The following is a 27,942-nucleotide window of genomic DNA, read 5'->3' as shown; positions in this document are numbered from 1 at the left end:
CCGGCGGGAAAGTCAATTAAGTTTTCCTGATGATAACTAAATGTCTTGGATGAAATAATGCTTCAAAGTTAAAATCAAATAATTATGTGTTGATGTTTTAAGACATGCCTTCGCCACAGAAAATTGCAATATGATGTTCACGTCTGTGTGTGTGATATGTATTTGTTAAAAGGATCTCAAGTATATAAGTTTTCGTGCAATTAGTTATCAAGTAGTTTACCCTTGAATTGGTTCGCATAATACTTCAGTTTAATGAAAATAAACACGTGCATGCCACAGCCGAACTAAATGGGAGTTATTTGTGGTTTTAAGTTCAAATTAATAAGTTACAAAGCAAAAGTTTGACATTAAATACCTATATACATTAAAATCTAAAAAATTATTCATTTTCAATCAACTAACTGCTTATTTTAATTTCAAGTTTCTCTATTTACAAGTGAGCCAAAGTATTGAAATTTTGTTTACATTCTTTTGCAAAGCAACGTGCATATTTTTGTCAAAATGCTTTCGAGCCAAAAATATATTTTCCAATTAATTTTTACCAATTTTTATTGTTTCTCAAATTAGCGCCACAGCACTATACCTAAAAGAGAGACTCTTTAATTTACCGAGAACTGAATTTAAAACAAATAACAATGAAATTATAAAGACAAACTAGGCAGTGTTTCGAATAATAACCAAATTATATTGCTTACAAAATCAAAAGTAGTTCCGAACTGAATTTCAACTCGTAGACCCCATCGTGCTTTGGAATCTTTGCTTGCTATATTCCTTAATATATATCCTTAATTCAAATGGAAATACGAGTACAAGCTAACTGGGGTGCATATTTTGCCACGATGGGAAGAAATATATTACAGCAAAATGTTTTAAGACTTGCGTTATTTTGTTTGTAACATTTTATATTATCCTTTACCTATATTTTCCTAAGCAACTCAAGAAAATTAGGGATAATAGTTACTACGAAAAGGAAGATCAGGTGGATGGCCAAGATAATATCATCTGCAAAAAAATGTATTAGACCATTGCTATGCTGAGGTTCTTGTTTATGCAGTTGATTCGCAATTAGAATGTTGCCTCTATGTTTTTGATTGGAAAAGTCTGTCCTTCATAGTTGAATACTTTAAATTAAATAATAAATTATTGTATAGGATTTGGACTCATTACGCGCAAATATTTCCTAAAAAAATAAAAATAACAATAAACAAAGATAACTGCTTGCAGGTATTTATTGGCAAAGTAAATAAATTAATAAGACTGTTGATAGGATAGGACTGACGACGAAAGTTTTCTTCAATCAATTACTTCGGATGAGTTATTAATACTATAAAGCCTACAAATATTCATCAATGCCCAATAGGCCCAATAAATCATTATTACTTCGTTTACGAAAGAGCAGGAAACGGTAATGACCCTTAAAAGCAAAGCATTTCTATTTCTGGGCATTTATACATACTATATACGAGTATACGAGTATGTACAAACGTAAATACACGAAGACTTCTTCCCCTTCATTCGTGTTGTACAGTTAGCAGTTTAGTGGCAATTTCTTGCAAGTTTCTACGTGCTTACATAACCGGGAAAAGATTAAGTGCACGATATTCCACATGACAATACACAGAAGCTATAAAATTCGCAAAGTTTGAAGCCAACAGACCACAGGGAGCTGTAGCAGCTGAAGGTGCCGTTGCGTGCCATAACTGCAGACTTTGTGTGGGTTAATGTGCGAGTGCGGCCACGGCTGTGGCTGCAACTGCGGCTTCGACTGTTGCACACACATGCAGCAAGTTAAATGGCTGCCACCTCATCACACGAGTACGTCTGTGCGACGACCGACGACCGACTACCGCTACAGCATCTGTGGCTTTCGCTGCTGCGGTTGCCGACACGAGTTATGGCCACAATAAACATGTGGCAACGGCTGTAGAATGCCAAGAAAATTCAAAAAGTTAATTTGTACAAGCTGCACCCTCGAGATCTCCGACTCCCAGGTGGCTGTCAATGGCATACAAATGTTGAAGATGGCATTACAAAAGTGTTTATACTTTCTACAGTTCAGTTGGCAAAAATGCGTGGGTCGGGCGTGGAAAGAAATTCATCTGCAGAGTTTCCCTTATGACAGCCAAACGTACACAAACGAACAGACAATGCAAATTAATTTTTAAATAAACACCTACGGGCAACTTCTGGCAATTCTTACTCGCCTTTTCACAATAAATTCCCAAGTAGTTTTCCCTTGAAATGGTTTTCATAATATTTGAGCTAACTAAACAAATGAAAATTGCCACACTCTCTGATTTTTTATGGTTGCTAATTTGATTTATTTATGATTGCGCCAGACACACAGAACTACACTACTATACTATATATACAAATGCATATAGATCTGTATGTATATATAGATTCGTGTATAGATATAGTCAGTCAGCACCTTCAACTTTTAGTCAGGCCAGCTGAGCACACGAGGCGTATGCGCTATATACTCTGCTGTAAATATATATGTGTACGGATGTAACTTATATGTATATATAGTAGTATGCGTAGATGTGTCAGAAAAGGGCGCGTGGCTGGACAGACACACAACTTCTAAATATATAATACTAGAGGTGCTCGCCAGCATTTAGACGCAGTGACGCCGATCGTAGAGTCTTGCACGCGCCTTCAATGCAATCACCTTGAATTTCTATACGTATTATGCAGACTTTGTATGTATGAGTAGTATGCTTGGTTAGCTTTTTAGCCATAATTCAAAATTTTAAGTGGCCTTTCGTTCGCGAACGTGTTGTAAACGTGCTCTGGTCAGCTGGCCCATTTCAGTTGCCTGAGTTGCGCAATAAGCGCTGTCAATGCTTGTCAAACTAATTCAAATTGATGTCTCGTTAATGTCAGTGGCGAACATGAGAAAGTACTTTGTGGTGGCGCTGAAGTGGGGTGGCACAGGGAATACCTGTAAGTGGCTGCTGGATGTGCGGTTGCCACTTCAAAATGCTCCGATTTGGCTGCTAAGTACTCAATATATCAGTGATTGAAGTGCCAATAAATTACATTTATGCAGTCTAAATTAGCAGCGTTAAGCAAAGCTCATAACTTGATGTCGAAACGTAGAAGTAAATAAGAATTTACATAGAAAATAAATATAAGACTCTTTAATAGACTTGAGCATGGTAGACATCATTTCTATGTAAATTGTCGCTCAAACAACAAATATCAAATGTAGGCTATTAATTGAGCAAATATATTAATATATTTTAAAAAGTCATAGGCGATAAGCAATCATTAAAATGTTTACTTTAAATTTACATTTAAATTTCATTTTTAGTATTTGAATAACCAGATACTAAAGATAAGTTAGGGAATAAAATGACCGTGGGAAACAGAGAAATATAGTATTGTTGCATTGGAAATATAAAAAGGATAACTTTTGGAATTAAGGAGAAAGAAAGCAAACTTGTTCGTGAACTAACAACTATATTCTATATTATTATGAATTATATGCTTATAAATTATATGTTATTTACTATATGTCTGACCATACATTAAGATTAAAAATTTGTTGCTGGGCACTACTCTACTACATTTTCCCAAGACTTCTGATTAATTTTGTGTTGTTAAGTGAATTGAGGAGTAGGAGCATTGCCTAATATTAATCTCCTGATCCCATTGGTTACTTTCAACACGCTTTGTACCTCTTCCAACAATCCCTTTAAGCATATAAGTATGATGCAATTAGATTGACCAACAAAAGACCTTCAATACCTATTGCTTGCTTGCCAAAATGCAGGGCTGATTCATCGCTTGAGCTACATATAGTATGTTCACGAAATATTCAGACAGATATCTGAAGCCTGACAACACGTTGGTGAGCCAAAACAAAATGCAATGATTGACAGTTTTGATTTGTTGTGGGTTGTCAATGTGCAATAGTTTTACACAATAGTGCGGTTACAACAATAGATATATATATAAATTAATATAGACATGTATTAAGAATGGGAAAAATCAAATAAATAAATCAATAACTACATAGAAAATTGAAGAGAAGCGGCAGCAGCGGCAAATAAAAATAATTGGAAAAGAAAACGCTTTAACGAACACAAATTTCATTTTTCCACAAATTGCGTTTTGCGGGATTCTGTTTTGGCAACGTGAGCATAAAACCAAAGTGCGAAAAATGGCAACAGCAGCGGTGGCTGAGCGTTGTTAGCTCGTGTGAACAACCTGGGCGAAGGTGGCGAAGAGCCCAATAACCCAGAGAGACGGACGAGCGAGCAAATCAATTATGCGAAATTAATAGTTTCTTAATTGCTAACGAATAATAATTGAAAACAATTTTCTTCTTGTTGCCTTTGCTTTTGGTACACACAGCATTGACCGCACGACCACACGGCCTTCTGCAAAAATAATCAAATAAACCACGAATACAAAGAGACAAACAAATATCAAAGTGTGGAGTGCGGCTATACAACAGAGGAAAAGTGTTAGAAAGTGAAAAGTGTCGAGTGACAGAACAGTATTTGCCAAATTGGCAACGACCTCGTGTCATTGTCGAGTGCATTGAACGATCCGTGGCCGCAACAACGGCGACGGCAATGAAGCACGAAGCGACTGCGGTTGCCAGTACAATGGCCGCCGCCCACGGGATTGCCGCTCCCAATCTGAAAAGGGAAAAGCAGCGTCAGCTGCTCGAAAACAATTCCGTGTCCCGTAGCCCCATAACCAAAGCTTTTGACTTTCTGCCCTGGGCGCGCAGTCGCAGCAAAGGACCGGCCGTAAAGGAGTCCGAAGCTACACTTAACAATGGCAGCGATAAGGACAAAGAGAAGGAAAAGGACAAATCAGAGGTGCATTATCATCGAAATATATTTCGCAGTGGTGGCGGCCTTATTCGTGACATTCTGGGCGATAAATTGCAAAAGGACAAACCGCAATCACCATTGTCGAGTAGCACTGGCAAAAAGGCACAGCAGCGCAAACAAAAGCAACTGTCTCGCAACAAGAGCCTGGACATTCATGAGCTAATTGGTCAACTGAACGACGATGTACCCAGCAAGGGGCAGGGACAACCGTCCTCACCAAAACCGACAGCTGCTCAGCAACAGCGTTTTCTCGATGACACTTTCCTTGAGACTTTGCCACGCCACAAGCACATACTCTTCAATGACGAGAACACCGTGTACCTCATCAAGAAGGAGCAGCCTGTAAAACAGCATGGGGCCACCAAAACACACAAACAGCTCTCGCCCAATACTGGCGCGCGCCCACCACATGCAGCCAGCAACGGAGATGTCCTCAAAGCGCGCCTCAAGTTCAAACGTTTGCCCAGCGAGCCAGACTATTACAGGCACTACAACAACAACAACAGCAGCAACAATTTCAACAGCTCATCTGGTCCTTACGAGTCGCGTCATCCGTTGCAACGTCGCCAGAGTCTAACCGAGAATTATTACGAACAAAACAGCAGCTCGAGCATGAGCAGCATGGGCAGCGGGGGCAGCGCCGGCGGCATCATGTTGGAGCGTCCCAAGACGGATAAGCCGCGCAAGAAGCTTTCGTTTCGCGAGCCAATTGTGGCTGGCCAGGCAGCACAAGCAGCACAACAACGAGGACGGGCCAGACGTCGCAGTTCGCCGCTGGAGCGCACAAATGTACCGCCCGTCCCCGGCCCATCGAATATGGCCAACGGAAGCTGTGATAATTTATACAATAATCGCTCAAAGGATGTTACATCCTGCGGCTGTGCTGCCACGCAGCCGGCTCTGGCAGCTGATCCCGAGGTGGGTTATTTAATCGACGCCACGAGGCGTATGCGTAATATCTTTGATCTGTGTACGTAGGGCGGCAGCTAGGGAGGTTGGCGTGACAGAATATGGTAGCACGAAAGTCACGCAGGAGCTTTTTCTTAAATTTAATATAATGCTCTAACTTGTCGAAGCAAATGACCAGTGATTTAGCTTTTTTAAAATCAATATCAGTTAGGCCTCCAAATTTAAAATTATTAAAATATCTTTCCTGCTCTGATAGCACATTTTTAAAGATGGAGTTTTTTGTTTAAAATTTTTATATTCCCAAATCGACTTACAACAAACTATAAATACAATCGGTTAGAGTTTCTTCACGAAATTCATTGCGATTTGATTTAAAGAGTACGCAAGTAAATCTGAATAAACATTATTAAATAAATTCTTAATGTAAAACTCACTTTACTTTTATTGCGATTAAATTAGTTGATGTAAGCAAATCTTTTCTGGGAACGCAAACAAAATATTCCATACATCGGGTGTTAATACTTAGGAAGATCTGTTTATTTATTTCTTCACATTGAACTTGCAGCGAGCTAAAATGTTAACAATAAATTCAGCTCTTCGTTCTCAACATTGTATTATAAAATAAATATTCAACAAACATAAAGTGAATATTTCTATAATTTCGAATAATATAAAATCTGGGCTAATTTTTTTCATACTCAAATCAACATTTTCAACTGTGGAACTCTGAATTGAAAAGAAATAAGAAATACATTTTACAATTACTTTTTAAGCTTCATTCAACGTGTACGTCGCACGCCCAGCTCTAGCAACAGTTTGCATCTGGCTGTCTGTGCATGTGTGTGTGTGTTTCTGTTTGTGTTTGTGTTTGTGTAATACTGCATTGCCATATGGTGGTACTTCACGCACACATACACCCACATACACAGCCATCAGCACTAATTGCTTTGCAGGTTTAATTGCATCTTGTTTGGGGCTGCAGGGCCGAGAGGGTTCTTTGACTCGCAGCGCGTGTCAAGCACAATATTCAACACATCCACTTATTCATGTCAATCTCGTTGCCATTCTCTGTTTACAGTCACAAGCCATGCGCATCGTACGGACGGTCGGACAAGCCTTTGAAGTGTGCCACAAATTTAATCTTCATAAGAATTCCCTGGAACCCAACGATGAGCGCTCCGATGTCTCATCAGAGCTCCTCGATGTTGAACAGATTAGCGAACAGCAGCAGCTAAGCGAGGATGGCGGCAACAACGGCACTGGAGGCGTCGATACGCCAAAGAAAGGTAAATGGCAAATAATCGGGTTCGCAGACCGGGAGGGTTAATAAATAATTGAATTAAAAAAAAAAAAAAAACGAAATCTCGCGCTGTCATCACGCATTCATTTCCTGCACTTGAGCAGCCCATTGTCCATATTATTATGACTGCATAGTATAACCGCCTGATTCTTAAAGTATCCGCATTCAGTGCACTGGAATTAGTTAGACTTTTATATTTCGATTCAATGCAAATGTGCTGTTTAATTTTCATTTTCGTTCAATGATATGCAACTCCCAAAGCGTCCTCCTCTCTCCTCCCTCTGGTGACGCCCATCAAGTTGTTTGGTTTCTGTTGCCAAGCTGCAGCATTTGCATTTAAATTGCAAGCCTTGAGTTTTCGCCCATCTTCTAGCTGACCAAAGTTGTGAGGCATTTAAAAATTTAGAAAAGTAATTTGCATGCAAAACACGAAGAGATGAAAAAAAAAACTAAAAACAATTAAATTTAAATTGTTAGTGATAGAGAAATGTGAAAATGGAAATTTAAATAAACCAAACACAGATTGAAAAGCAAAAAAGACTACGCATCTGCAGTGGAAAAGCAGATGAAGAATAGGAAAGAGGAAGACCAAGAAAGAGCATCAGTAGCAGAATAAAGAAACGAAGAGCTGGCGATCAGTGCTTTCGACATACACTTGGCTGCCGTTAAGCAATTTCCACGTATTGCTTCAGTTCTTCAATATTCGTTTTTCATACTTTTATCCACACACACACACACACACACACACACATACACCTACACTCTGTTTGACGTCATCGTCCAGTGGAGGCTGCCAAGAAAACTTCTAACTGTCTCTTTTTTCGCAATATTTCATCCCAAGCTAGCAAACGACATCATTTGCAACAATAGTAGCAGCAGAAAAAAAATATAAGAAAAAAGAATAAGGAAAATCAAATTTCTTGGAAAATATGCACATTAGCGACAGATTAGGCTCGTGCTTTCGGCCAACTGTCGACGTAACCATAACATTAGGGGCATGAAAAATAATACGAAATCTTTGGTCGCTTAGCGCCTGCGGTGGAAACCATTTATGCGGTTGTAGGTTGTACTTGTCGGGAAAATCAACGACCAAGTCGTGTGCCAAAAATAATTTATTTATGTTTTCATATTTTCTTGTAAGTTGCCTTTTAATACTTGTTGTTGTTGTTGTTCGTTCGTTTATAATTTTTTCTGCTTTTGTTTGGACGCAGGCAGTTGACTTTTTAATAGCCGTCACTTTCTTCCTCTTCTTCGTTGTCTACGTCGCCGCCTGCCGAGCACTAAAATATTGAATTATGTCAGCTCAAGTGTGTGTACACAGACATCGTGTGTACTATATATGTATATATATAATTTGTGTTGTGTATGTGTGTGTGTGTGTGAGGTTATTTAGCCATTTTGGACAAAGGCGTCTGCAGACGGCCCCCAAACTCCCACACACATCCCTTAGCAACACGGAGTGTTGTGTCTGCCGTTGTGTCTGCGACATTTTGGTTGCTGTCTGAGATTAACGTTAATATGCGCCCCGCCTTAATACTCAGATCAAAGTTGAATGCTTCGGGGCTTAAGTAATAAAACGGTCATATTTGTTGGCGTCAGCTGTAAGATTATGCATTATATATCCTAGAAGCATGCCACACAGTATACGTTCATACTTAGAGCCATAAAATCTGTGCAACAATGTTTAGTTTATGAAAAGCAAAAGGATTAGGAGTGTCACGCGAAAATTAAGTGATATATTTAATTGTACCACTTAGCAAGCCTATTTTTTGAGGGAAAACAGTAACATTTTACTGGCCCAAATGAACCTTTTATTCATATTGAATATCCATCTACCGAAATCAGATTAGGCCTTTATCGATCGATGATAACCTACCTACAGTATTCAGGACCATCTATTGACTTGACTAATGCGAGAATAATTTATAACGAGAAAATTGTTAAAGTCGCGTCAGCTCGACTTTTGTATGCCGTGTACCTCGCCATCTCTACACCACAGTAATTCATATAATGCAACGATTTTAATAAAACATTTCGGTATGATATAAAGATAGACAGAAAAGAATAAAGTTTAAAATACTGGGAGCTGAATTATACATCGATCATTCCTTTGGGATCATAAATATTAGGATATGTGATATGGTGCATCGATTTTATTGATAATTCAGAATGAAGGATTTTAAAAAACTTATAACATACTTTTCCCTCTTCTATCTTTATAAATGATCCCAACTAGGGCAGCTCCTTACCCGGGTACAGGGTATAATAAATCGACTGCATGCAATTCCAATGAATCCTTTGAAGCAATTAAATGTGTGAAATTAATTAAAAACAAAATACACAATACATTTATTTGACATCCTGTCCTGCTGTCATCACCCGTATCTGTGGTCTCTTCATTTGTTTCAACGATTTAATTATTTAATTCTTGTTAAATAAGCAATTTCAATTTGTTAATATATTTTTGCGCCTCATAAACTGTCGATTAGCCAGCCAGCAGCTGCTGTGCCGAATTGCTTTTTTTCGCTCGCCCGAATTTGTATGTGATGTTTGGCTAAATAGGTCATTTGAGTTGTAAAACGACTGACTGACTGACTGAGAATTGAGATGAAAATAGACGCCGGCATATGTTAAGCATTATACTTAGTACGTATATTATTTGGCAGAAACAAACAGTATAAACAAAAAGTAATGTATGGCTGCATTATATATAGCATCAGGCGATCTGAAAAACTAAAAATTTGGAAATTATTTTAATATACCTTAAGATTTGTTCAACAGCGAAAAACTCGGCGAAGCAATAAGCTGCTAAATTTTACACGTCCCCAGCCCTTTCGCCCTAGCGCCTCCCCCCACGCTACAAATGGCGAAGAGGCGTTACAATTAAATGCCAATTTTCACGAGAAAATTTATATGAAACGCCAATTTAATTTACATGCTGTGAATGAATTTTACAACATAATCTCTGCGAAATTCCATGCAATTAACACGTGCATATTCCAAAAGGTACACAAAACACGAAGCACACCAACTTTGTGGGTTTCTGTTGCCATAAATAGCCGACCAGCCAGGGCAGTGCTTGCTGCCATTCGATATACATGTACATATGCACCATACAACTACACCTACGAGTATACACATATAGTATATTTGTTGGCCACTTTTTCATTAACACGCGCCAAAAGAAAAATATTCGCCTAAAATATGTGCAGGAAATTGTTGAAATATTTTAGTGCAAATCAAAATTGGCAGGCAGGCAACAGACAAGAAAATTAAAAATGTTCACTAATGAGGTGGCAAAAATCCATAGGAATGCCAACACTGAACTTTGCCCAATGACGAGCGACCTTCTCCGGTCACTGCTTAATATTAAAGCTCAACACCCGTATTTATGGTCAAGGTGGACAATCAAAGCAAATAATCCATGGAAAAAATGGTTGGCCAGCCTCCCTCGATAATTGAGTGTAAATGAAGCTCGACCATGCCATGGTCAGACCACCAGGTGTGCACTAGACCCCAACATATGAATACGAGTATACTTGTATATCTGGCTGGCTGGGTGGGTGGCTATTCGTTCCACTGCAGCGCCAGTCTTGACAAATGGAGGGAGGGAGGGAGTCCGAAATTTGTTTACGCCTTCATTTGACCGACTCTTAAATCTCACACTCACACAAATATTACTTTCAATTTATAGAGCACTTGGCCAAAACGCCTGATCTGAATCACACACAGCCCCAACGGCCCAATCATCTGGAACTGTTGCCGCAGTCGAGCCTACGAAAATCGACAAGCCTGCTGGTGAGTATTGAATGCATTTACTATAATTAATTAAGGCACATATTCATCGCAAATTGCTTTAACTTTTTATTAAAAATGAGTAATGATTTAATAATTGCAAAAATTGAATCAAAAAATATACTATATTAAGCATATTTTGGCGAATAAAATATCAATTAAAAAACCATAAAGGCAACAAAGAAAAATTAGCAGCAATTTTTATGAACAGCACGCATTAAAAGCCACAGGGGCTATTTGTTTAGTTAAAGCGTTTTAATAGACTAGCTCACAAAAACAATCTCTTGTTCATTTTTTGCATTTCTTGCTTCCATTTTTTGCGGCTTAAATTGGCTAAATAAATTAAATCTTATATGCGTGTTGTTGTTTATGCCAGGCTGCGTTTTTAACTGCTGCGCCCACTTATGGGTCTGTCTAAATAAATGACGCAGCTAAAAATTTAAAAATTCCAATTATTTAGTTTGTAGTTTTCCATAACTCATTTGTGGGTGGCTACGAAAGAAGAAATGTATACGTTTCTCAATGTTCAAAGGTACAAAAAAAAAGAAGAGAAACAAAGCATGGATTCTAGAGTGGATTCCCGGATTTATTATCGATGAGCAAAAAGTTTTAGATTTTAAAAATGGTTCCTTTAATAAAGATGGCACATATATTTAGGTGGATGAGAGATTTAATTAAATTGTAACCAAAAAACTCTTTAATGACATTTCTTATTTACGTCCGTTTTAATAGACTAGCTCACAAAAACAAACTCTTGTTCATTTTTTTCATTTCTTGCTTCCATTTTTTGCGGCTTAAATTGGCTAAATAAATTAAATCTTATATGCGTGTTGTTGTTTATGCCAGGCTGCGTTTTTAACTGCTGCGCCCACTTATGGGTCTGTCTAAATAAATGACGCAGCTAAAAATTTAAAAATTCCAATTATTTAGTTTGTAGTTTTCCATAACTCATTTGTGGGTGGCTACGAAAGAAGAAATGTATACGTTTCTCAATGTTCAAAGGTACAAAAAAAAAGAAGAGAAACAAAGCATGGATTCTAGAGTGGATTCCCGGATTTATTATCGATGAGCAAAAAGTTTTAGATTTTAAAAATGGTTCCTTTAATAAAGATGGCACATATATTTAGGTGGATGAGAGATTTAATTAAATTGTAACCAAAAAACCAAACATTTAAAATAAAATATTCTTCCAGTTCACCAACAGATTACAAAAATATAGCATATTTCATATTTCAACATTTTATTGAAAAATGTTTACTCCTTGCTCAAGTTTTTCAATTATTGTAGGACAATAGCAATAGTTGAAAAGTCTTGTTTTGAATTCGACACTTTTGTTCAATTTTCGAAAGCAATAACAAGTCAATTGAAATGATAATAGATTCAAGCATCATCTCTGATTATGCGATATTTTATTATGTTTACTTTTTCAGTGCGACTTGGAAGACAAATTGGCCAGCACGCCAGCATCGCCGCGCACTGAGATCAGTCAGCTGAAGGATCAGCTGGAGGCGCAGGCGCTGCAAACGCGTCAGGCGTTGGCGCAGCTGATGTTGGTGCGGGAGCAGCTCATATCAGAGACCAATGCGCGCATCGAGGCACAGGTAATATTCCCAAGTTTTCACACTCAACAATCAGGACTTTAAGATCCCATTTGATTGCAGGCGCGCACGCAGCAGCTGCTGCAGCAGAATCGGGAGCTGCTCGAGCATTTGGCCTCTCTGGGCGCCTACAATGAACAGCAGAGCGCGGGGCTGACAACAGCAAACATTGGCATGGCACCTCAGGTGAGTCTCGATAGAATTTCATTATATACCCGCCCGAATTATCAATGTTAATGCTGTTGCTAACTTAAGTGTTTATGTTGTTTGCCATAAAGCTTTTAAAAAATTCGGCTATTATTGTTTCGCGCTAACTGGCAGCCCAGTTGGCCACCAACAATTCTTTAGCGCCTAAGTGCCTGCATGATTTTTCGTTATTATCGCTGCCATTCGCCATTTGCCATTTGCAATTTACAATTTTGCGTTTCTTGTTACCTTTGAGTTTTGCACGTTTTTCGATCTGAGTGTTTGTTGTTGTGTTTGTATTACGCTGAACTGAAGGTTTAATGAACGTTTGAACTTCCACGTTCGTTCACTTTTCGCGCACAGTCCCAACTGCAAATGCTGCTGCAGGCAACCAGCAACAACAACAATTTGGCCACCATCAATCAGCAGATAAACAATCTGGGCAACATCAACCAACAGCTGACGTCCCTGAGTCATCAGCTGAGCGGCCTCAATCAGCAAAGTCAAAATTTACAGAATCTGCAGAGCCTCCAACAGCAGCAGCAGCAACAGCAATCGCCACCCACGCCGCAGCCACAAATGACGCCACCCACGCCGCCCTCAGCCAGTGCCACGTCCACAGGCTTGTTGCAGTTAAGTGGCGTGGCCACGCCTAGCAGTACAACAAGTACGTACCCCTCGATGGGTCAGTTACAAAGCATAAGCACGCAGCTGCAACAGTTGAATTCACAGCAGCAGCACCAACAGGATGCCCTGTCCAAGGATTTGTTTCAGGTCAATCAGGAGCTACTTAACCGTCTCCAGGCCATGAATCTGAACAGTAACCAAGCGCAGGTGCAACAAACACCTTCTGGCAACAATAACAACAGCTTCTTCTACGTGAATCCATTAAGCAGCAGCAGTGCCGCTGCCGCCGCTGCTAGCAATTTCAACTTTTTGGCAACGCCCAGCGCGCTTAGTGCAGGCAATCTAACGCCCTCACCTCTGGGCACACTGAATCGCAACTCGTTTGCGGGCAGCAGCTCCTTAAATGATGACATACGTCTGAGCATCGAGCAGAATCTGAATAATCTGGAGGAGCAGCTCAAGGTGGCAGTCTCCAACGGCAATCTGGCTGGCATTGCCTGCGGTTCGACGAGTACGCGCGACACAAGTCGCAGCTCCTCCACGCTCGACTCACCCTCATCGCCGCGCTTGCGCAATAGCAACAACAACATCAGCGCCGGCAGCAGTCAGAGCAATAACAATGCCAACAACAACAGTGCGCGAACCTCGCATGAGGCACAAACACGCTTTATGCTGCGCGTCACAGACGAGGCAGGCAATGTGACCAACCAGCGTAAGCTCTCGGCCACGCCCAGCTTCATTACGCGCAGCACCAGCGAGAAGGTGCCGAACCGCAGCCAAATGATGAGCCAAGTGCAACGCACAGCCTGGGCCAGGCACACCACCAAGTGAGCGGGCGAAGGAGCAAGTCTTGTAGAATTTACTAATTTATACATAGGAAGAAGAGTGAGTGTGTGTGAGAGCAAGCGTGTACAATGGAGCGCGTGTGTGTGTGCGGGTTAAACAGTATTAATTTATAGCGAAATTTGTTCTAGTCATAGTCTTAAGTACATGTAAGCGTCATGTTCTCATGTTCTTTTCAAGACTTACAACCACCTTTCAGTTAATCATGCCTCGATTAGTTGATTTGCACAACAAAATATAGAATATTAGTATTCCTTGCACATACATAGATAACTACCTTCACAAAAAACAAATTACGCTCCAAAAAGTTAATTATCTATGTATCTGGCCACTTTTTCCAGTTCATGGACCCGTTCTGCAATTTGATCGACATGGCGTTGCCACAATTGCACAAAATTTAAGCATTCAATTGAGAAGATGTTTTATGAAATGAAACGGAACTTAACTATTTGCCAACAACAAATGAAAACAGTTTGAAAGGAACATGAGAAACGGGGCTTACATTAATTCATTAAAGCCAAGTCGTACGATATTTATTTTACAAAATGTAGCAAGCTTCCGGGCGCGTGCAGAGTTGTGCTTCACAAATTTGTTAGTTTGTTTTGACTTGAAAAAACTTAACCAACCCAATATAAAACAGCATTTAAATAAAATGAAATTAAAAATGAATGAATTGAATGAAAATGTGCCAAAAAAAATCGTAAACAAAAAAATCTTTCTAAAAAAAATTGTTGCCTTCAAATAAGAATGTGTTAATTTATGTTTGTATTTTTGCAAATACGTCTTCTTAGACCTCCTTTTAAAACACTCCACCGTATTCTTTTTAAAACTCTAAATAACAAAAGTTGAAATGGCAATTAAATTCGAAAGTGGGCATTTACATAAATTCCACGCTAATGCCAACTGCTTAATGGTGTATTCTATTCTACATAACGTGTCCGCACAACTCTTTTCTCCATACAAGTACTGCGTTGAAACAACTATTTAAATACTTATAGAAAAAAAGCGCCCAATTATATACTTCTAGTCTTGCAAGTATAGTGTTTTGAAAACTACTCGTATATAACAACATAACTAGCATATCAGAAGTTACCTAAGCTACAACAAATATCTTCAAAATATATTTAAAAAATGCTGTAAAAAGTATTGTCTTGTTAAAAACTTTCAAATTATATTTAGCATAAAGCCTAAGCTATTAATGATAAAGGAATGTACATTTATTTTAGTTGATTAATGTGTAATAGATATCAATTTATTTTTGTAAATGTATTCAAACCATTGTTGTATTTAAATTAATGTTATGCTATAAAACTATAAACTTCCACAATTACTTACAATATGCATAAATAAAAAAAATATATATACATATATATATTTCTCTATAAATTTATCAAACAATATAAATTATAAATACAAATAAAGCTCATATAAGCAGAAGCTATGAAACTACGACAAAAGTAAATCTATTGAATTTATTGTAAATGTATAAACAATTATCCATGTACATACACACACGTGTACTGCATTAATTACATATAAATATTTATGTATGTAGCTGCAGCTCGGAAATGTTAATTGTAATTAAAAGTTTGAATTATATCATTAAGCAAAACAACAATAAATGCGCAAATCATTATATAAATATTATCAAAACTGTTTAAGTGACATCGGAATGCAATGCGTAATGCTCTGTAATATCCTTAATGAGCTTTTTTCTACCTTACTTGGAATCAAAAATGGCAGCAGGAAAAAGCGTTAAATGAAAAATCATGCAGCATACTTTTGAGCGTATTTATAGTACTAGAGCCGGGCATGAGAAAAACTTGTGATTATTGTTCAATTTAAATGATGTATTTGTCATTTAACATGATGGTGAGTTATATGGAGGCATCGCTAGGGGTTCCAACCTTCGTAGTTGAAGGCCTTTAATATTAACCGACGCCAAAGACACCAATGTGGCTGATTGTCAAAGATGAAATGCATTTGAAACTGAATGAAGGTTTGAGTTTTGAATTTTCTTCTACATTTTTAGTGGATGAAAAAACGAATTTTAGATGTTATTGCATCAATGCAGTTTCCGAATAAGAAGTTTATTTTGAAAGTAATTGAGAACTTTCACAGAAATAAGCTTCTTTTATAAGAATATTATCATTCTGTGCTCAAATTCAGCAAAATCTACGCTTTTGCATCGTTATAAATGCGGAAGCTTGAAAAAGAAGTCAATTTTTTGCTCAGCTGTGAGTCCGTTCATGCAGGTCTCTCCGAAAAATTGCTGGCCATCGTACAGACAACTGCATAAATAAGCGTTCATAAATGAAATATAATGCGCGTAGACAGGCGCTGAGGCAGTGCCACCGCAGCAACAAGAACAGCAACAACAATAGGAACAACGACAACAAAAGCAGCGCCCAAAAAACAAGTGTCGCCATTTTTCACTTTACTTGTTTTTTCTATCGTGTTTGCTGCTATTACTGTTGTTGAAATTGTTGCTGTTGTTGTTATCATCGTACAGCCCACCAACAGCAATTTGGGCACATAACTCATTTGCATAAATTTACACACTGCCTGAACAACTGACTTTTATCCATTTTCCTCCAACTCTCTCTCTCTCTCTTTCTCTCCCATCTCTGGTACAGCTATCGTCGACGGCGAAAGTTGCGCGTTGGTTTCAACAACTGCCTTGGCATACCGCCTCACTGTCCCGACCCGAAAGCGGATTCGTTTCGGGCGATTCACGGTCTGAGAAATATCAAGAAGATCATTTTTACAGCGGCATAGCAAAAGAAACGGATGATTTATGCGATGAGTTTTTGCTGGTGGAGGGCAGCAGCACCATTTGGACAAAGTTAAGCGCCAAAAAGCGTCGTAAATTGCTCGGCATGCGCCTCGGCAAAGTGACAACGTTCTGAAGTGCTGAGCTGCCGACAGTGGCGACATAATGTGTGCGTTTATTAGCTGTTAAGTGATTTTGTAGCCTGCAGCAGGAACAACATTTTAAAGCGATTTATTTTTCGATAAAAACGAATGTAAGCGACAATTTCTTTTCTACAATGTTAGCACTAATGCGATTTTAGTTAAGTTTAGTTTAGCTAATGACTAAGCGTCTAGATATGCATATGAAAATCAATAGACTACTCTCGACCAAATGAATGAAAAACAAAATGGCGCAGAATGCTCATTAAAATGCCATGCACGCACAAACAAGAAGAACAACAAATGCGAAACAACAAGATGAAAATCAAGGAGAGAAAGAGATATAAGAACCATAGCTAGTAGAGTACGAAGCTTATACGGCGTAGACATAAGTCAATTAGTAACAATAAAGCTAAAGCTCAACATGTATTTAAGTATTAATAAAGTAAGTGAAAGTATTTCGCATGTTAACTCACAATCATACACACATCGATGAGAGCAGATATACACGTACATACATAATACATATATTTATATAGCCGTCAGGCAATTCATTAGGCGGACAAACAACGCGCATTAATCATACGCCACGTAAAACGAAGAAGCCACAAGCCAACGTGGCATAATAAAAACCGCAAGCCACGTCACGATTCCCAACTTAACTTGGCCAATTTTTTGTGTATGAGAAAAACTGGTTTCAAAGCTAAGCAAACAACGGCGCGCACACAAACACACACACAAACTCCCTCCCAACATACAAAGAAAGCGGAAAATGCGCATACAAGCTCCTTTTTTGGTTGGCAAATAAACCATCGACAAGGTAATGCGCTGAATACTCACGTTTCCCATACGCCACGTTGGCCGCTTTGCTGCAAAGATCAAATGTTTGTTATTCATAAATTTTCTGGAGGGTAGCATATTTACATTTTTATGCATAAATCGATTTTTTCAATGCTTTTTTGTTGCCAGCTGCATGTATTCCATCCAGCTGTTCCATAGTAGTGCGTGACATACGTGGCGTATGAGTGATTATCGAAAATGAAAGCGAAAATTTAGTATTAAGCTTATGAGTGGCATTAAGCAGTGAAAGTTTGTATCCACTCTAGTGCTTCTGATATACATATGTGGACTTAAATGTTCAGCGTTTTTTTAAAGCTAAATTTAAAACAGGTTTAGTTAAAGCTAATCAAATTTAGATAAATCCATCGACAAAGATAGGTAAGCAGTCAATAGGAACGCAATGCAAAAGACAATAGCCGCCCCGGCTGAAATTAAAGGTTATTTAAACAAATTCAATAAGCATATAAGTACACTGAAATTGTTCTTCTCAAGCATTAAATTGAGCTTTCAAATAAAATCCATTATCAATAAAACTACAAAGTTTAATCACAGAGATACAGAAATCAGTGCTTATGATTCCAAAAAGAATTCAAATTCGTTTAAATTAATTTCTTTTTTCGTTTAATAGTTCAATTGAATATTGAGCACAAAAATATAAAGATATTTAGCATCACAAGTAAATAGTTTCCTACAAATATATATTATATCTTTCCTAAAAAAAAATTCATTACAAAGTAATTATTTGGCAAACCTTTAGCAAACATTACAAATGATTCATTAATTGGAATTCCATATAATTCAATTATCCTGCGTATACTGCGAGTAGCATTTCAAAAACATAGTTTTAATTTATTCTGAAATGCAATACAAAATACTGCAGTCACGTATTGCGTTCCTAATGAGTGCGCATCGGATGTCCTTTGGCTAATTTATAACAAACGAAACAATTGCAGTTGAATACATTTAGCTAAAAGGAAATATATTTGAAATTAATTTATGCGTACATTTGTGAGACTGATACTGAAAAATTGCACAAATTGCAGCGAAATGCGCGCAAGCACACATACACACACAAATACATAATCATAAATAACAAACACATACTCATGTAAGCTTATATCGCCACATTTTACATGTACGAGTAAAGTATTTAAGCTAACAAATAATTTTATTTCAATTAGTTGTATGCATGCAAAAATAAAGAAAAAGAAAGTGAAAATAAAACAACAACAACAACATCATCATTTCTAAGAGAAAGCTAAAGCACTTACACTTTATGTGGCGACACTTGCAGTTCAATTAATTTAACGCGCTTAGCGTGTTGCGATCCTTAGAAAGGAAAATAAAAGGAAAGCGATTGCATACCAGTGGGGGGGCGTTCGAAGTCGCGCGTTGCAGGAACAGCATGTGGGCTTGGCCGCTGTCAGCGTTCAGAGCTGGGTGCGGGTGTCTATTGAAAATTAGAAAAACAAACACGGCCCGCTCCAAATGTACAGAAACAGTACCAACAACAACAACGTAATTACGCAAAAACGTGCTAATGGCAAGCGACCAGCTACTGCGTCCTGCATGAAAAATGAAAAACGCGACATGCGATATTTTTCACGTTATATTTTTTGTTTTTTGTGTGTTTTTTTAGCTGTCACTTTTCGGAATACAAACATAATTACATAAATTTGGTAGGCGTACAGGTTGGAGTGAAAACGTGAGGCGGCGACCCTGAAAGCAGGAAGTTCATTTAAAAGCGCATGTGTCACTGAGCCAGCAAACACTGAGCCCATTAAAAAACATGCCCACCCGACAAACGCTACCTCGAACGGAGTTTTTCTTTGCAAATGATTGCTTAAATATTTTTCTAACATACATCACATATATATTATCATTAGTTAGATTGCGCGAAAAGAAACATAACAACAGCATAGCCACTAAATACATACAAGTATGTAACATAAAGAAAGCATAAGAAGAACGGAACCGTGTCAATGCTTGAAAAACAAAGCAACCATCCAAATTATGCTGGCAATACAAAACTTTTACCTATCAACCTGTCCCTAATATCACTTTAAATCCAATTAGATTGTACGTAGCTTTCACAGTAATATTTCGTCGATCATATACGAGCAAAATATTTGTCCACAAATTGTTTTAAAACTTACAGATTGAAATAAATTTTAGTTTTAACTCAAATCTGTACATTAACGAAAAAACCCAACACTGATGGTTATTACTACTTTTTTCACTAAAGTTGTTAAGTGCCTTTTAGGATCCAACAATTAATAATTAAAGGATTTGCTACTATATTTTGCTCAACTCTTTAATAGTCCACACAGCACACACCTACATAATATTCAGAGTGTTTAATAGGGACAGTAGTTGTTGGTTCTTTTTAAAATAGTTTTAGCGACATTTAAATATTTTTAGTTGCTGTTGCTGGCTCGAGCTCAGGTTTGGCTTAAAGTTTTAAAAACCAACTAGTTTATTTTGCACACCCGAGTCTCCTATACGAATCATGAGGAATTTACTTTTTACAACTCAATATTTTTGTTCTTTCAATTTAAAACGGTGACTGTCCCAAAATTAGAATTACAAAAAATAAAATAAAATAATTCAAATAAAATGTCCATCAGTTTGAATAAAGGGCAGCAATATGCAAGAGAAATAGCTACATGATTTGTTTCTTTTCATATATTCAACAACACATACTTTACTTTTTTTAAGTAAGCATTCTTATTAACATTTTTATATTGTATTATCAGATTGTTGCGAGAACAGTTCACCTGAATGTTAGGTATTTGCTGGGTGGACGACATTGTCAGCCAAATGCTGGCAATGCAGAACGAGGGCAACATGTGGCGAACATGACAGCGACACGAACTCGGACGCACACATGATGGCCACCTGGCAGCTACAAGAAGCGGTTGAAAGTGCCGCATGTCCTGTCGCCGTGCTATCCCTGTCCATGCCAGCGTCCCGTTCCGTCTCGCCCTGTCTGCCCCATCCCGCGGCAACGTCATTCACATTTATTGTAACCTGCTCGGCTGCCGTCTAGCGCTGACGTCGACGTTGAAGCTGACGTTCGCGGCCAACATGTGGGCCGCGTTTAATTCACATTTTATTTTTCGCTGCTGCTGCGCGTGAACACTGCTCGTAATTGTTGCTTCATGGCTGGGATATGAAGGTGAGCATACATTGTAGTACGTTCGCGTTGTCGGTGCACAGCGGACGTGTGCGCGCTTGGGGCAGAACAAGTTGGTGTGTCTAGGAGACTCGATTGTGTGCCAGCTACTAAATATTTGAAAATGCACGGGGACGAAGGAAACGCGGCTGCTGCCCCTCCAGACTCAACCGATTCCATGGGCAGCACGCCCGCTGCAGTGCCGCGTCGTCCCAAACCGGGCATACTGCGGTTGGACATCAACAAGCCGCGACGCTCATCAGGTGGTTCGGTGGATTTTCGTTCCATTAGCCATGCGGGCAGCCAAAGTGCGGGCGCAGGCACGGGCATGGGCGTGGCTACGGCTGCGGGTGCCCACAGTGAGGTAAGTGAGCTTGATAAAGTGCACTCCTGGGAGTGATTACGATTTGGTGACACGTGCCAGCGCCAACATTTGCCAAAAATGTAAACCTACTTTTGGCGCTGCAATCGACATGTGCGAGTCCTTTTGAATACTCATATAAGTATAGTAGGCACACACACACACACACACACACCTTTGCAGACAAATCGCAACGTCATGGAGTCACAGTTTATTACCATGGCCAAGCAATGCGAAATGTCAAGATAAAATCATTTTTTATGCATGTATATGACCATAAAAAGTTCATTAGCACACAGCGAGCGGCGAGGACACGCGAAAAAGTTAAGCGTTTAATGAGCAGACAAGCAGAGCGCCAACTTTATGACTGTCCAGGCCACAAGCCACACCTAATACAGCCACTTCATCCAGGGATGGACATACTATCTGTGTGTTAACGTCCAGGTGTAGAATTTAGCATTTGGCATCAAACCACAGAAGTTGCCTATCAAGCTTAACAGAACACTTTGAAATGTTAATATACCGGTGGGGCCATCTATACGCATTATGCATTAATGCTTTACAAAGGTCCAAGGATGTACCACAATCGAAAATTAGAAAAAAAAAAAATATTAAGGCACAGGTTTGGAAAATCAATCATTAATATTAATCATTAATTCTGAAGGTAAGTTTTTGGTGACAACCGCTATTCCCGTATCAGAGTTTAAGAACTCTATAAATGTTTCTGAACTAATTAGCTTATTAAAATATATATCCTACTTTAAAACAGTGTGGAAATTTAACGTAGATCAGCAAAATTTAAAAAATAGCCACCTCCGAAACGCACCTTCTTTTTCTTCAGCGAATATGTGCGCTAAACACCCATTTTACATGTTTAGAGACAACAGAAACCATTGTAAAGAGACTATTTTAAATACAATTGTCGGATTCAATTAATAAAATATCATGTTGGTTTCTTTTTTAAAATACGCATCTCTTTAACACCATGTTGTCCAGTTTCACATCCACTTAGGGAGAGATTCTGTTTAGACCATAGACTAGTGTTTATCGAAACAGTTTGGCAGAGTGACAAAATCAACATCAGATATAAGCACACATTTATAAAATAAAAACATCTAACAACTGACTTAAAACTATAAAACAAAACAAATTTTTAGAGAATTCAATTTGTCGTTGTTTGATAAAAAAAACTGATTGTTTTATATTGTCTACTGCAACTGGAACTTACTAATCCCAATTACTTCTTTAAATTGAAAGAGCATATTTGTGCTTTACCACAATTTCTTCTTTACATAAAAACCTAATTAATTTCAAGTTATTCGAAAAAAAAAACAACAGCAATCTTTTGTTTAAAAAATTCGCGGGATAGATTGAAAACATTGTGAATAATTAAAAGGAATCTTGAGCTTGGACTCGGAATTAAAATCGTAGTGTGTGATGAACTACTGCTGCATAGCTTTTGAGTGAAACTCGCAGCTGGAAAAACCCGAATCTCAAGAATTTTCCGCACTATACATACGTATCCACCCCTGACTCGCCCACACACACAGAAGTACGCCCACCTGTCCACATATTGCCCCCACACAGACAGACAGACAGACAGACAACTGGGCAGCCATTTATTAAGTCATATAGTAAAGCTAGTAGCCAGAATCTCAACAAGCCTGGCATTACACGTTTACAGTGGGCTAGTCAAGGGCTGTCCCCACTTTTAATTTAAGCAAAATTTCAACATATTTTACACAAAACAAAAACAACATAAAAACAGCAATGAATAAAAATACCACAGTCAGAATGGACAGAAGTTCTACAAGCTTACAGGGACGTATTATTGATGACACAATTGAAGTACATAAGATACATATGAGACCCACATCTTCAGTGTTTTACCGGATCCCAGAGGAAGATCGCTCCATACAGAACTTTCTGACACACAGCAGCTACGAGGGGGCCTGGAACACAAAAGTGCACACAATGGACGGTTTTGGCACCTATCGGTATCCAGATGCCACCGAATATCGGGGATACTTTAAACGCGGCAAGTTCCATGGCTATGGGCAGCTGAAGCTTGCAGTGCCCTACAGGTTCACCTTGAAAGGCGAATTTGTCGAGGGCAAGCTGAGGAGTGTTACGGATATGTGGTTTGAAGATGGTCTGCATCTGAAAGGCTCATTCGAAGATGGCAACCTAAACTGCAAAGACTGGAAATATCTATCGCCCGACGATAGACGCTATCAGGGCGAGCTGAACTATGGTCAGCAGCCTGTGGGACCCACCTCTTATTTGACCGCAAATCCGTTACCACGACGCCTTAAAGATCACTGCTATGACGCAGAGGAGGGTATCTTTAATTCGCAGACTGGTTGGATCTTTGATCGCTTGCCGCCGCTTACTAATACCTTTTATATGACCTGTTCTAAGGATAAGGCATGGATCACTGGCCATTATCGAGGGGGGCGCCGCAGTTCCAAAGGAAAGGCCAAAGAACCGTTGCCAAAATTCTGTCGTCGGATTATCAATAATAACTTGGATGATGAAAACAAACGGCTGAAAGAAACATTCATTTATTCGCCAGGCAAAGGACTACCGCAACGAAAACACTACATTCCTAAGTTGTGTGATTGCCTTAAGGGGCTGTCTTCCGACAGAGAGTCCTTTGGGCCAACTGATGGTCGCCTGCCTCTTGCCATTACAGACACTTCTGATGCCGTGTGCGATGTTATTGGAGGCGATAGCAGCTGTGATATTCAGAGCCTTACCCATGAATCTCTAATCGAGGATGTAAAAAAAGTGAAGCGCGAGCAAATCCCACACGACACCAACTTACGTGTGGTGCAAAGTAATCTGACACGTGGGCCCTTAATTATCGTTGATCATAAACATTCATCTTTCAAATTGTAATATCATTCAATGGCTTAGCAGTCCAAAATAAATTTTAAAGGCTGGTGAAAGCCAATCGCCCTCAAACCTACATATAATCTTTTGAAGGTAGTCTTTTCTTTTAGTCTTTGTAATAGTTGTCTTATGCAGATTAGATTATCATCTATATTTAATCAGTACTTAAGATTATTCCAAACCTGTTGTCCGTACGGATGGATTCAAGTCTGAATACTATCGACACAATGCGACACAATGTTTTTCAAAATATGCCAGACTTGCAAACAGCTTGCGCACAAATAAATCCCCCAGGATTTTGGTAGTAGAAGCAAGGTATTTATATTGTCCTTCAAAATCGAAGTTCTTTCGCTGCACTAAAGAATAGAGTGCTAAGCTTTGAAAAAATGAAATTATTTAAATTAGATATCTTAAATTCTCTCCTGACTAAAATGTACACCGAGTTTTTGAATATGTGAGATGAATGGGCCTTATACTCATCGCAAAGGTGAATGGACTCCTCTCCCACCTAGTTTATATCAATTCACCATGAGGGGCTACGCCCAATCTGTTGGCATGACTGCCCTCACGCCTGGTACTGACAAAATGGGAGTTATAATCGACCTTTTTTTTCCTGCGAAAGGTACTGTTTAATCTTGGAAGTAATACCTTTCATAATATCCCATAACTTTGAAGATTATTTAAAGTGCAATTATTAAATTTAACGTTGCAACCTGGCTAGAGGAAATACCAAAATTTGAATGTATAATTTGCAGTATTTTTTAAAATGTTTATTTCGATTCATTTTCACAAAAAAATGGTTTTCGTTTCTTAACAAATTAGTAAATAAATAATAAAGTGATGAGCCTTCTTGTCCAAATAACCATTAAAATGACCGATTAATGCTTAATATTCAAGCTGCTGTAATAAATGGTATAGTTTTAATTTCTTGCGATTTGCTGACTATTCGCATCTGGATGCTTAGAGAATGTGGGCAAAGGGGAGAATACGAAGGGGTCCCTAAAACATGGAGCTTGCGAACTTCACTTTTTAAATACTACTCCTAATAATGGCCATCACTTATGTTAGCTCTTTTAATTCATTTCATAAATAAATTTCCATAAATTGTGAATTGAAACATGTTGCCCAATCAAGGGCGAAAAAAACTGCAACTTCGTTTCCCCACAACTCAAGGCTCTTATAATTTAAACAAACCGAACAGCAATATCATCTCCTACACTGTCAACACTCAAGCTAAGCGCGCTTAGAAAATTACTAAATTTAACACATAAATCGTAATCTGTACCGTTCTTGGTATTCGTTTTCCTTCTCCCTCGACATGTCGGATATTGTATATAGAACCAAGTTACTCACGGGTTCCACATATTTCGGCTTGAGTGATGCGCTGGGCATGCAGGACTTTGGCATATATGTATTTCCGGGTGGAACACGTTACAATGGGAACTTTTGTAATGGACGCTTCCATGGCCACGGTGTTTTGCAGATGGCTGAGCCGCATCGTGTCACTTTTCGTGTGATCCACGATCATGGCCAGTTAACCCAAATACGGCAAATTGCCTTCGATGATGAACTGGAGGTCGATTTCAATATAACAAAACAAGACGAGGATTTGGAGAAAATGAGCTTTGCTAACTGGAGCTATTGTACGTCTCGGGACAGACGTTTCCAACACGAGATTCAAAATACAATAGAGCCTGTGGGTCCGTTGCAGTTTAAGGGCAAGGAGGGCCCCATACTGCCCAAGTTGGCGGCAAACATATTCGATTTGGGCTTTGGCCGTCTCAACAAAAATGGCTTTTTGCTCGACATACCGAACTATTTGACTGAAACCAGACAATGCTATGTGGGCTGTCCCGCAGTACGCCAATGGATACGCGAGAACTGTCGTCATGGCTCGTTGCCTGGCAAGCACATAAAACAGAAGTTCAGGGCAAAGTGGTCGCGCCAGATAATACAAAACAATCTGGAGGCGGAAGAGGAGGCACAACGCAATATGGAGGCACCAGATGCACGTTGCAAGAAAATAATAGTGCAGCCCAAAACGAAGACTTTGTCTCGCATATGTCGTCGCAGGAAGAGTGAGAGCAGCAGCTTGTCCGCAAAGAGAATGCGTCTGGCATTGGGCAGCACCTCGGATAGCTGTACTTCATTACTAGAAATAAAGCAGAAGCTCCAATTTAAGCCCAAGCTGAGCAAACATCGACTGGTCCCAAACTTGATTCATCAGGAGAGCAGTGTGTGCCGCATAAATTAATTACAGTTGATTTAATGATTTTATTATTTTTCGAATTGGGTTAAATTAAAATATGTGCGTATGTGTGTGGAAAGTGAGTGAGTGTGTCTTTGACCCATTTTCTCCAGATATTAAGGTCAAGAATGTGTTGGCCAAAAAAGTTGCATACGTTAAGGCGGCGTGGATTTATGACTAAACAGCAACAACAAAGCGGCAACACCTTAGAACTGCAATCGAACATGAAAAGCCACTTAGTGTTGGCTGGCCGGGCAGATAGCATCGTTATTCTACGAGTCTATGGCTGTGGGAGTGTCCGTTAGTAGGCATTTGGGTCAGCCCTCCCATCATATGGCAGCTGTTCTAATTTCCAGCAGTCGTCAATAGCTCAATCCTAATACCTCTGGTATCAACAAAGCCACACACACACACACACTCTTTCACGACCATTTTCAAGTTCGCACAGCGGGTAATGAACTCATAACGCCCTAAATTATGCTACATAGCCTACACGTGCGCGCCAAATGATAAATACTCCTACGTATACGCAACATGATTTCAGCCAAACACACAAGGCACTGAATCCGCCAGCTCATAGGGCCAACATAGACCGCCACCGTCACCGACGCCGCTCTCGAGACAGGCACAAATAAATTTGGCGTTAATTAAAGACGACTGCCAACATTCAAATATGATGGTGGGGGTGGGAAGAGGAGGGCAGGGGAGAGGCGAGTTGGAACAGATAACAATAATCGGAGATTTTTGCAGTTCCAACTTAATGTTACCTCAATACCCTTTCTTTTCTTTTTTTAATTAATACATACATCTTAGAACTAACTATTTAATTCTTATAAAAATGTTGCACTCTACAACTATATTTTTAGAATTCAAGCCATTTTTCTTAATCGATCAGAGGTAATCGAAATTATGCATTGATTTTAAAAATTGATCTCAATTAGAAGCTTATACAATTATATTCAAATTATACGTAAATCAACGAACTATTTCTGATAAATGCAAGAGATCTGTTTTGCAATGCATACATACATACATTTGTGTAAGCTTTTATGTGTTCGCAGTCCATGAAACAATAAAACAAAAGCACACTGTTCACAGTATTCGACACATCAATTGTTGATATATATTGCAAAGATGTTGGAAACCGCATTAGAAAATTGTATCCATGTATGACACATGCCCAATTAGCTTCCAAGGAATTAACCATATAATGATTTTAAAAATGAGAGACCTTAAATCAATTTAGTTTACCTGAATCCGAATCAATCCTTTTTTTTGCAAAGAAACTGCTAATGCAAAACTATTGATGCGGAAAATCTCAATAAACATTTTAAATAATTAATGATACTAGATCAGCATGTCTTCTTATTCAGCTGTTAAATGATTTTTTAGAAAT

General features: G+C 38.8%; 3 protein-coding genes across 6 annotated transcripts in view; all 3 read left to right on the top strand.

Moving 5' to 3' along the window:
• LOC115632570 (capon-like protein) overlaps positions 1-19,017 on the top strand; it is an 87,458-nt gene extending 68,441 nt beyond the window's left edge. Inside the window, exons 2-7 of one of the 4 annotated variants that reach the window (XM_030529790.1) lie at positions 4,366-5,774; positions 6,844-7,051; positions 10,760-10,863; positions 12,291-12,461; positions 12,522-12,644; positions 13,008-14,844. In XM_030529790.1, coding sequence (XP_030385650.1) covers positions 4,590-5,774; positions 6,844-7,051; positions 10,760-10,863; positions 12,291-12,461; positions 12,522-12,644; positions 13,008-14,102 — 2,886 coding nt within the window. In that variant the 5' untranslated portion in view covers positions 4,366-4,589 and the 3' untranslated portion in view covers positions 14,103-14,844. Of the gene's footprint in view, positions 1-4,332; positions 5,775-6,843; positions 7,052-10,759; positions 10,864-12,290; positions 12,462-12,521; positions 12,645-13,007; positions 14,845-16,750 lie in introns of those variants that run through there. The other 3 variants (XM_030529791.1, XM_030529793.1, XM_030529792.1) reach the window with 3 other exon arrangements.
• Positions 19,018-21,166: 2,149 nt separating this feature from the next.
• On the top strand, positions 21,167-21,442 carry LOC115632762. Its single transcript, XM_030530010.1, has one exon. It carries the CDS (start codon positions 21,167-21,169, stop codon positions 21,440-21,442), a length of 276 nt encoding a protein of 91 aa, XP_030385870.1.
• A 4,174-nt stretch (positions 21,443-25,616) lies between these two features.
• On the top strand, positions 25,617-26,552 carry LOC115632760 (MORN repeat-containing protein 5). The gene has a single exon (XM_030530009.1). The coding sequence runs from the start codon at positions 25,617-25,619 to the stop codon at positions 26,550-26,552; it is 936 nt and encodes a 311-aa protein (XP_030385869.1).
• Positions 26,553-27,942: the final 1,390 nt, after the last annotated feature.

The sequence above is a fragment of the Scaptodrosophila lebanonensis genome, unplaced genomic scaffold (assembly GCF_003285725.1).
Source record: "Scaptodrosophila lebanonensis strain 11010-0011.00,11010-0021.00 unplaced genomic scaffold, SlebRS2 tig00001415-arrow-pilon, whole genome shotgun sequence".
Classification (NCBI taxonomy): Eukaryota; Metazoa; Arthropoda; class Insecta; order Diptera; family Drosophilidae; genus Scaptodrosophila; species Scaptodrosophila lebanonensis.
Note: the sequence above shows the minus strand (reverse complement) of the source record. Positions and strands in the feature narration are given on the sequence as shown.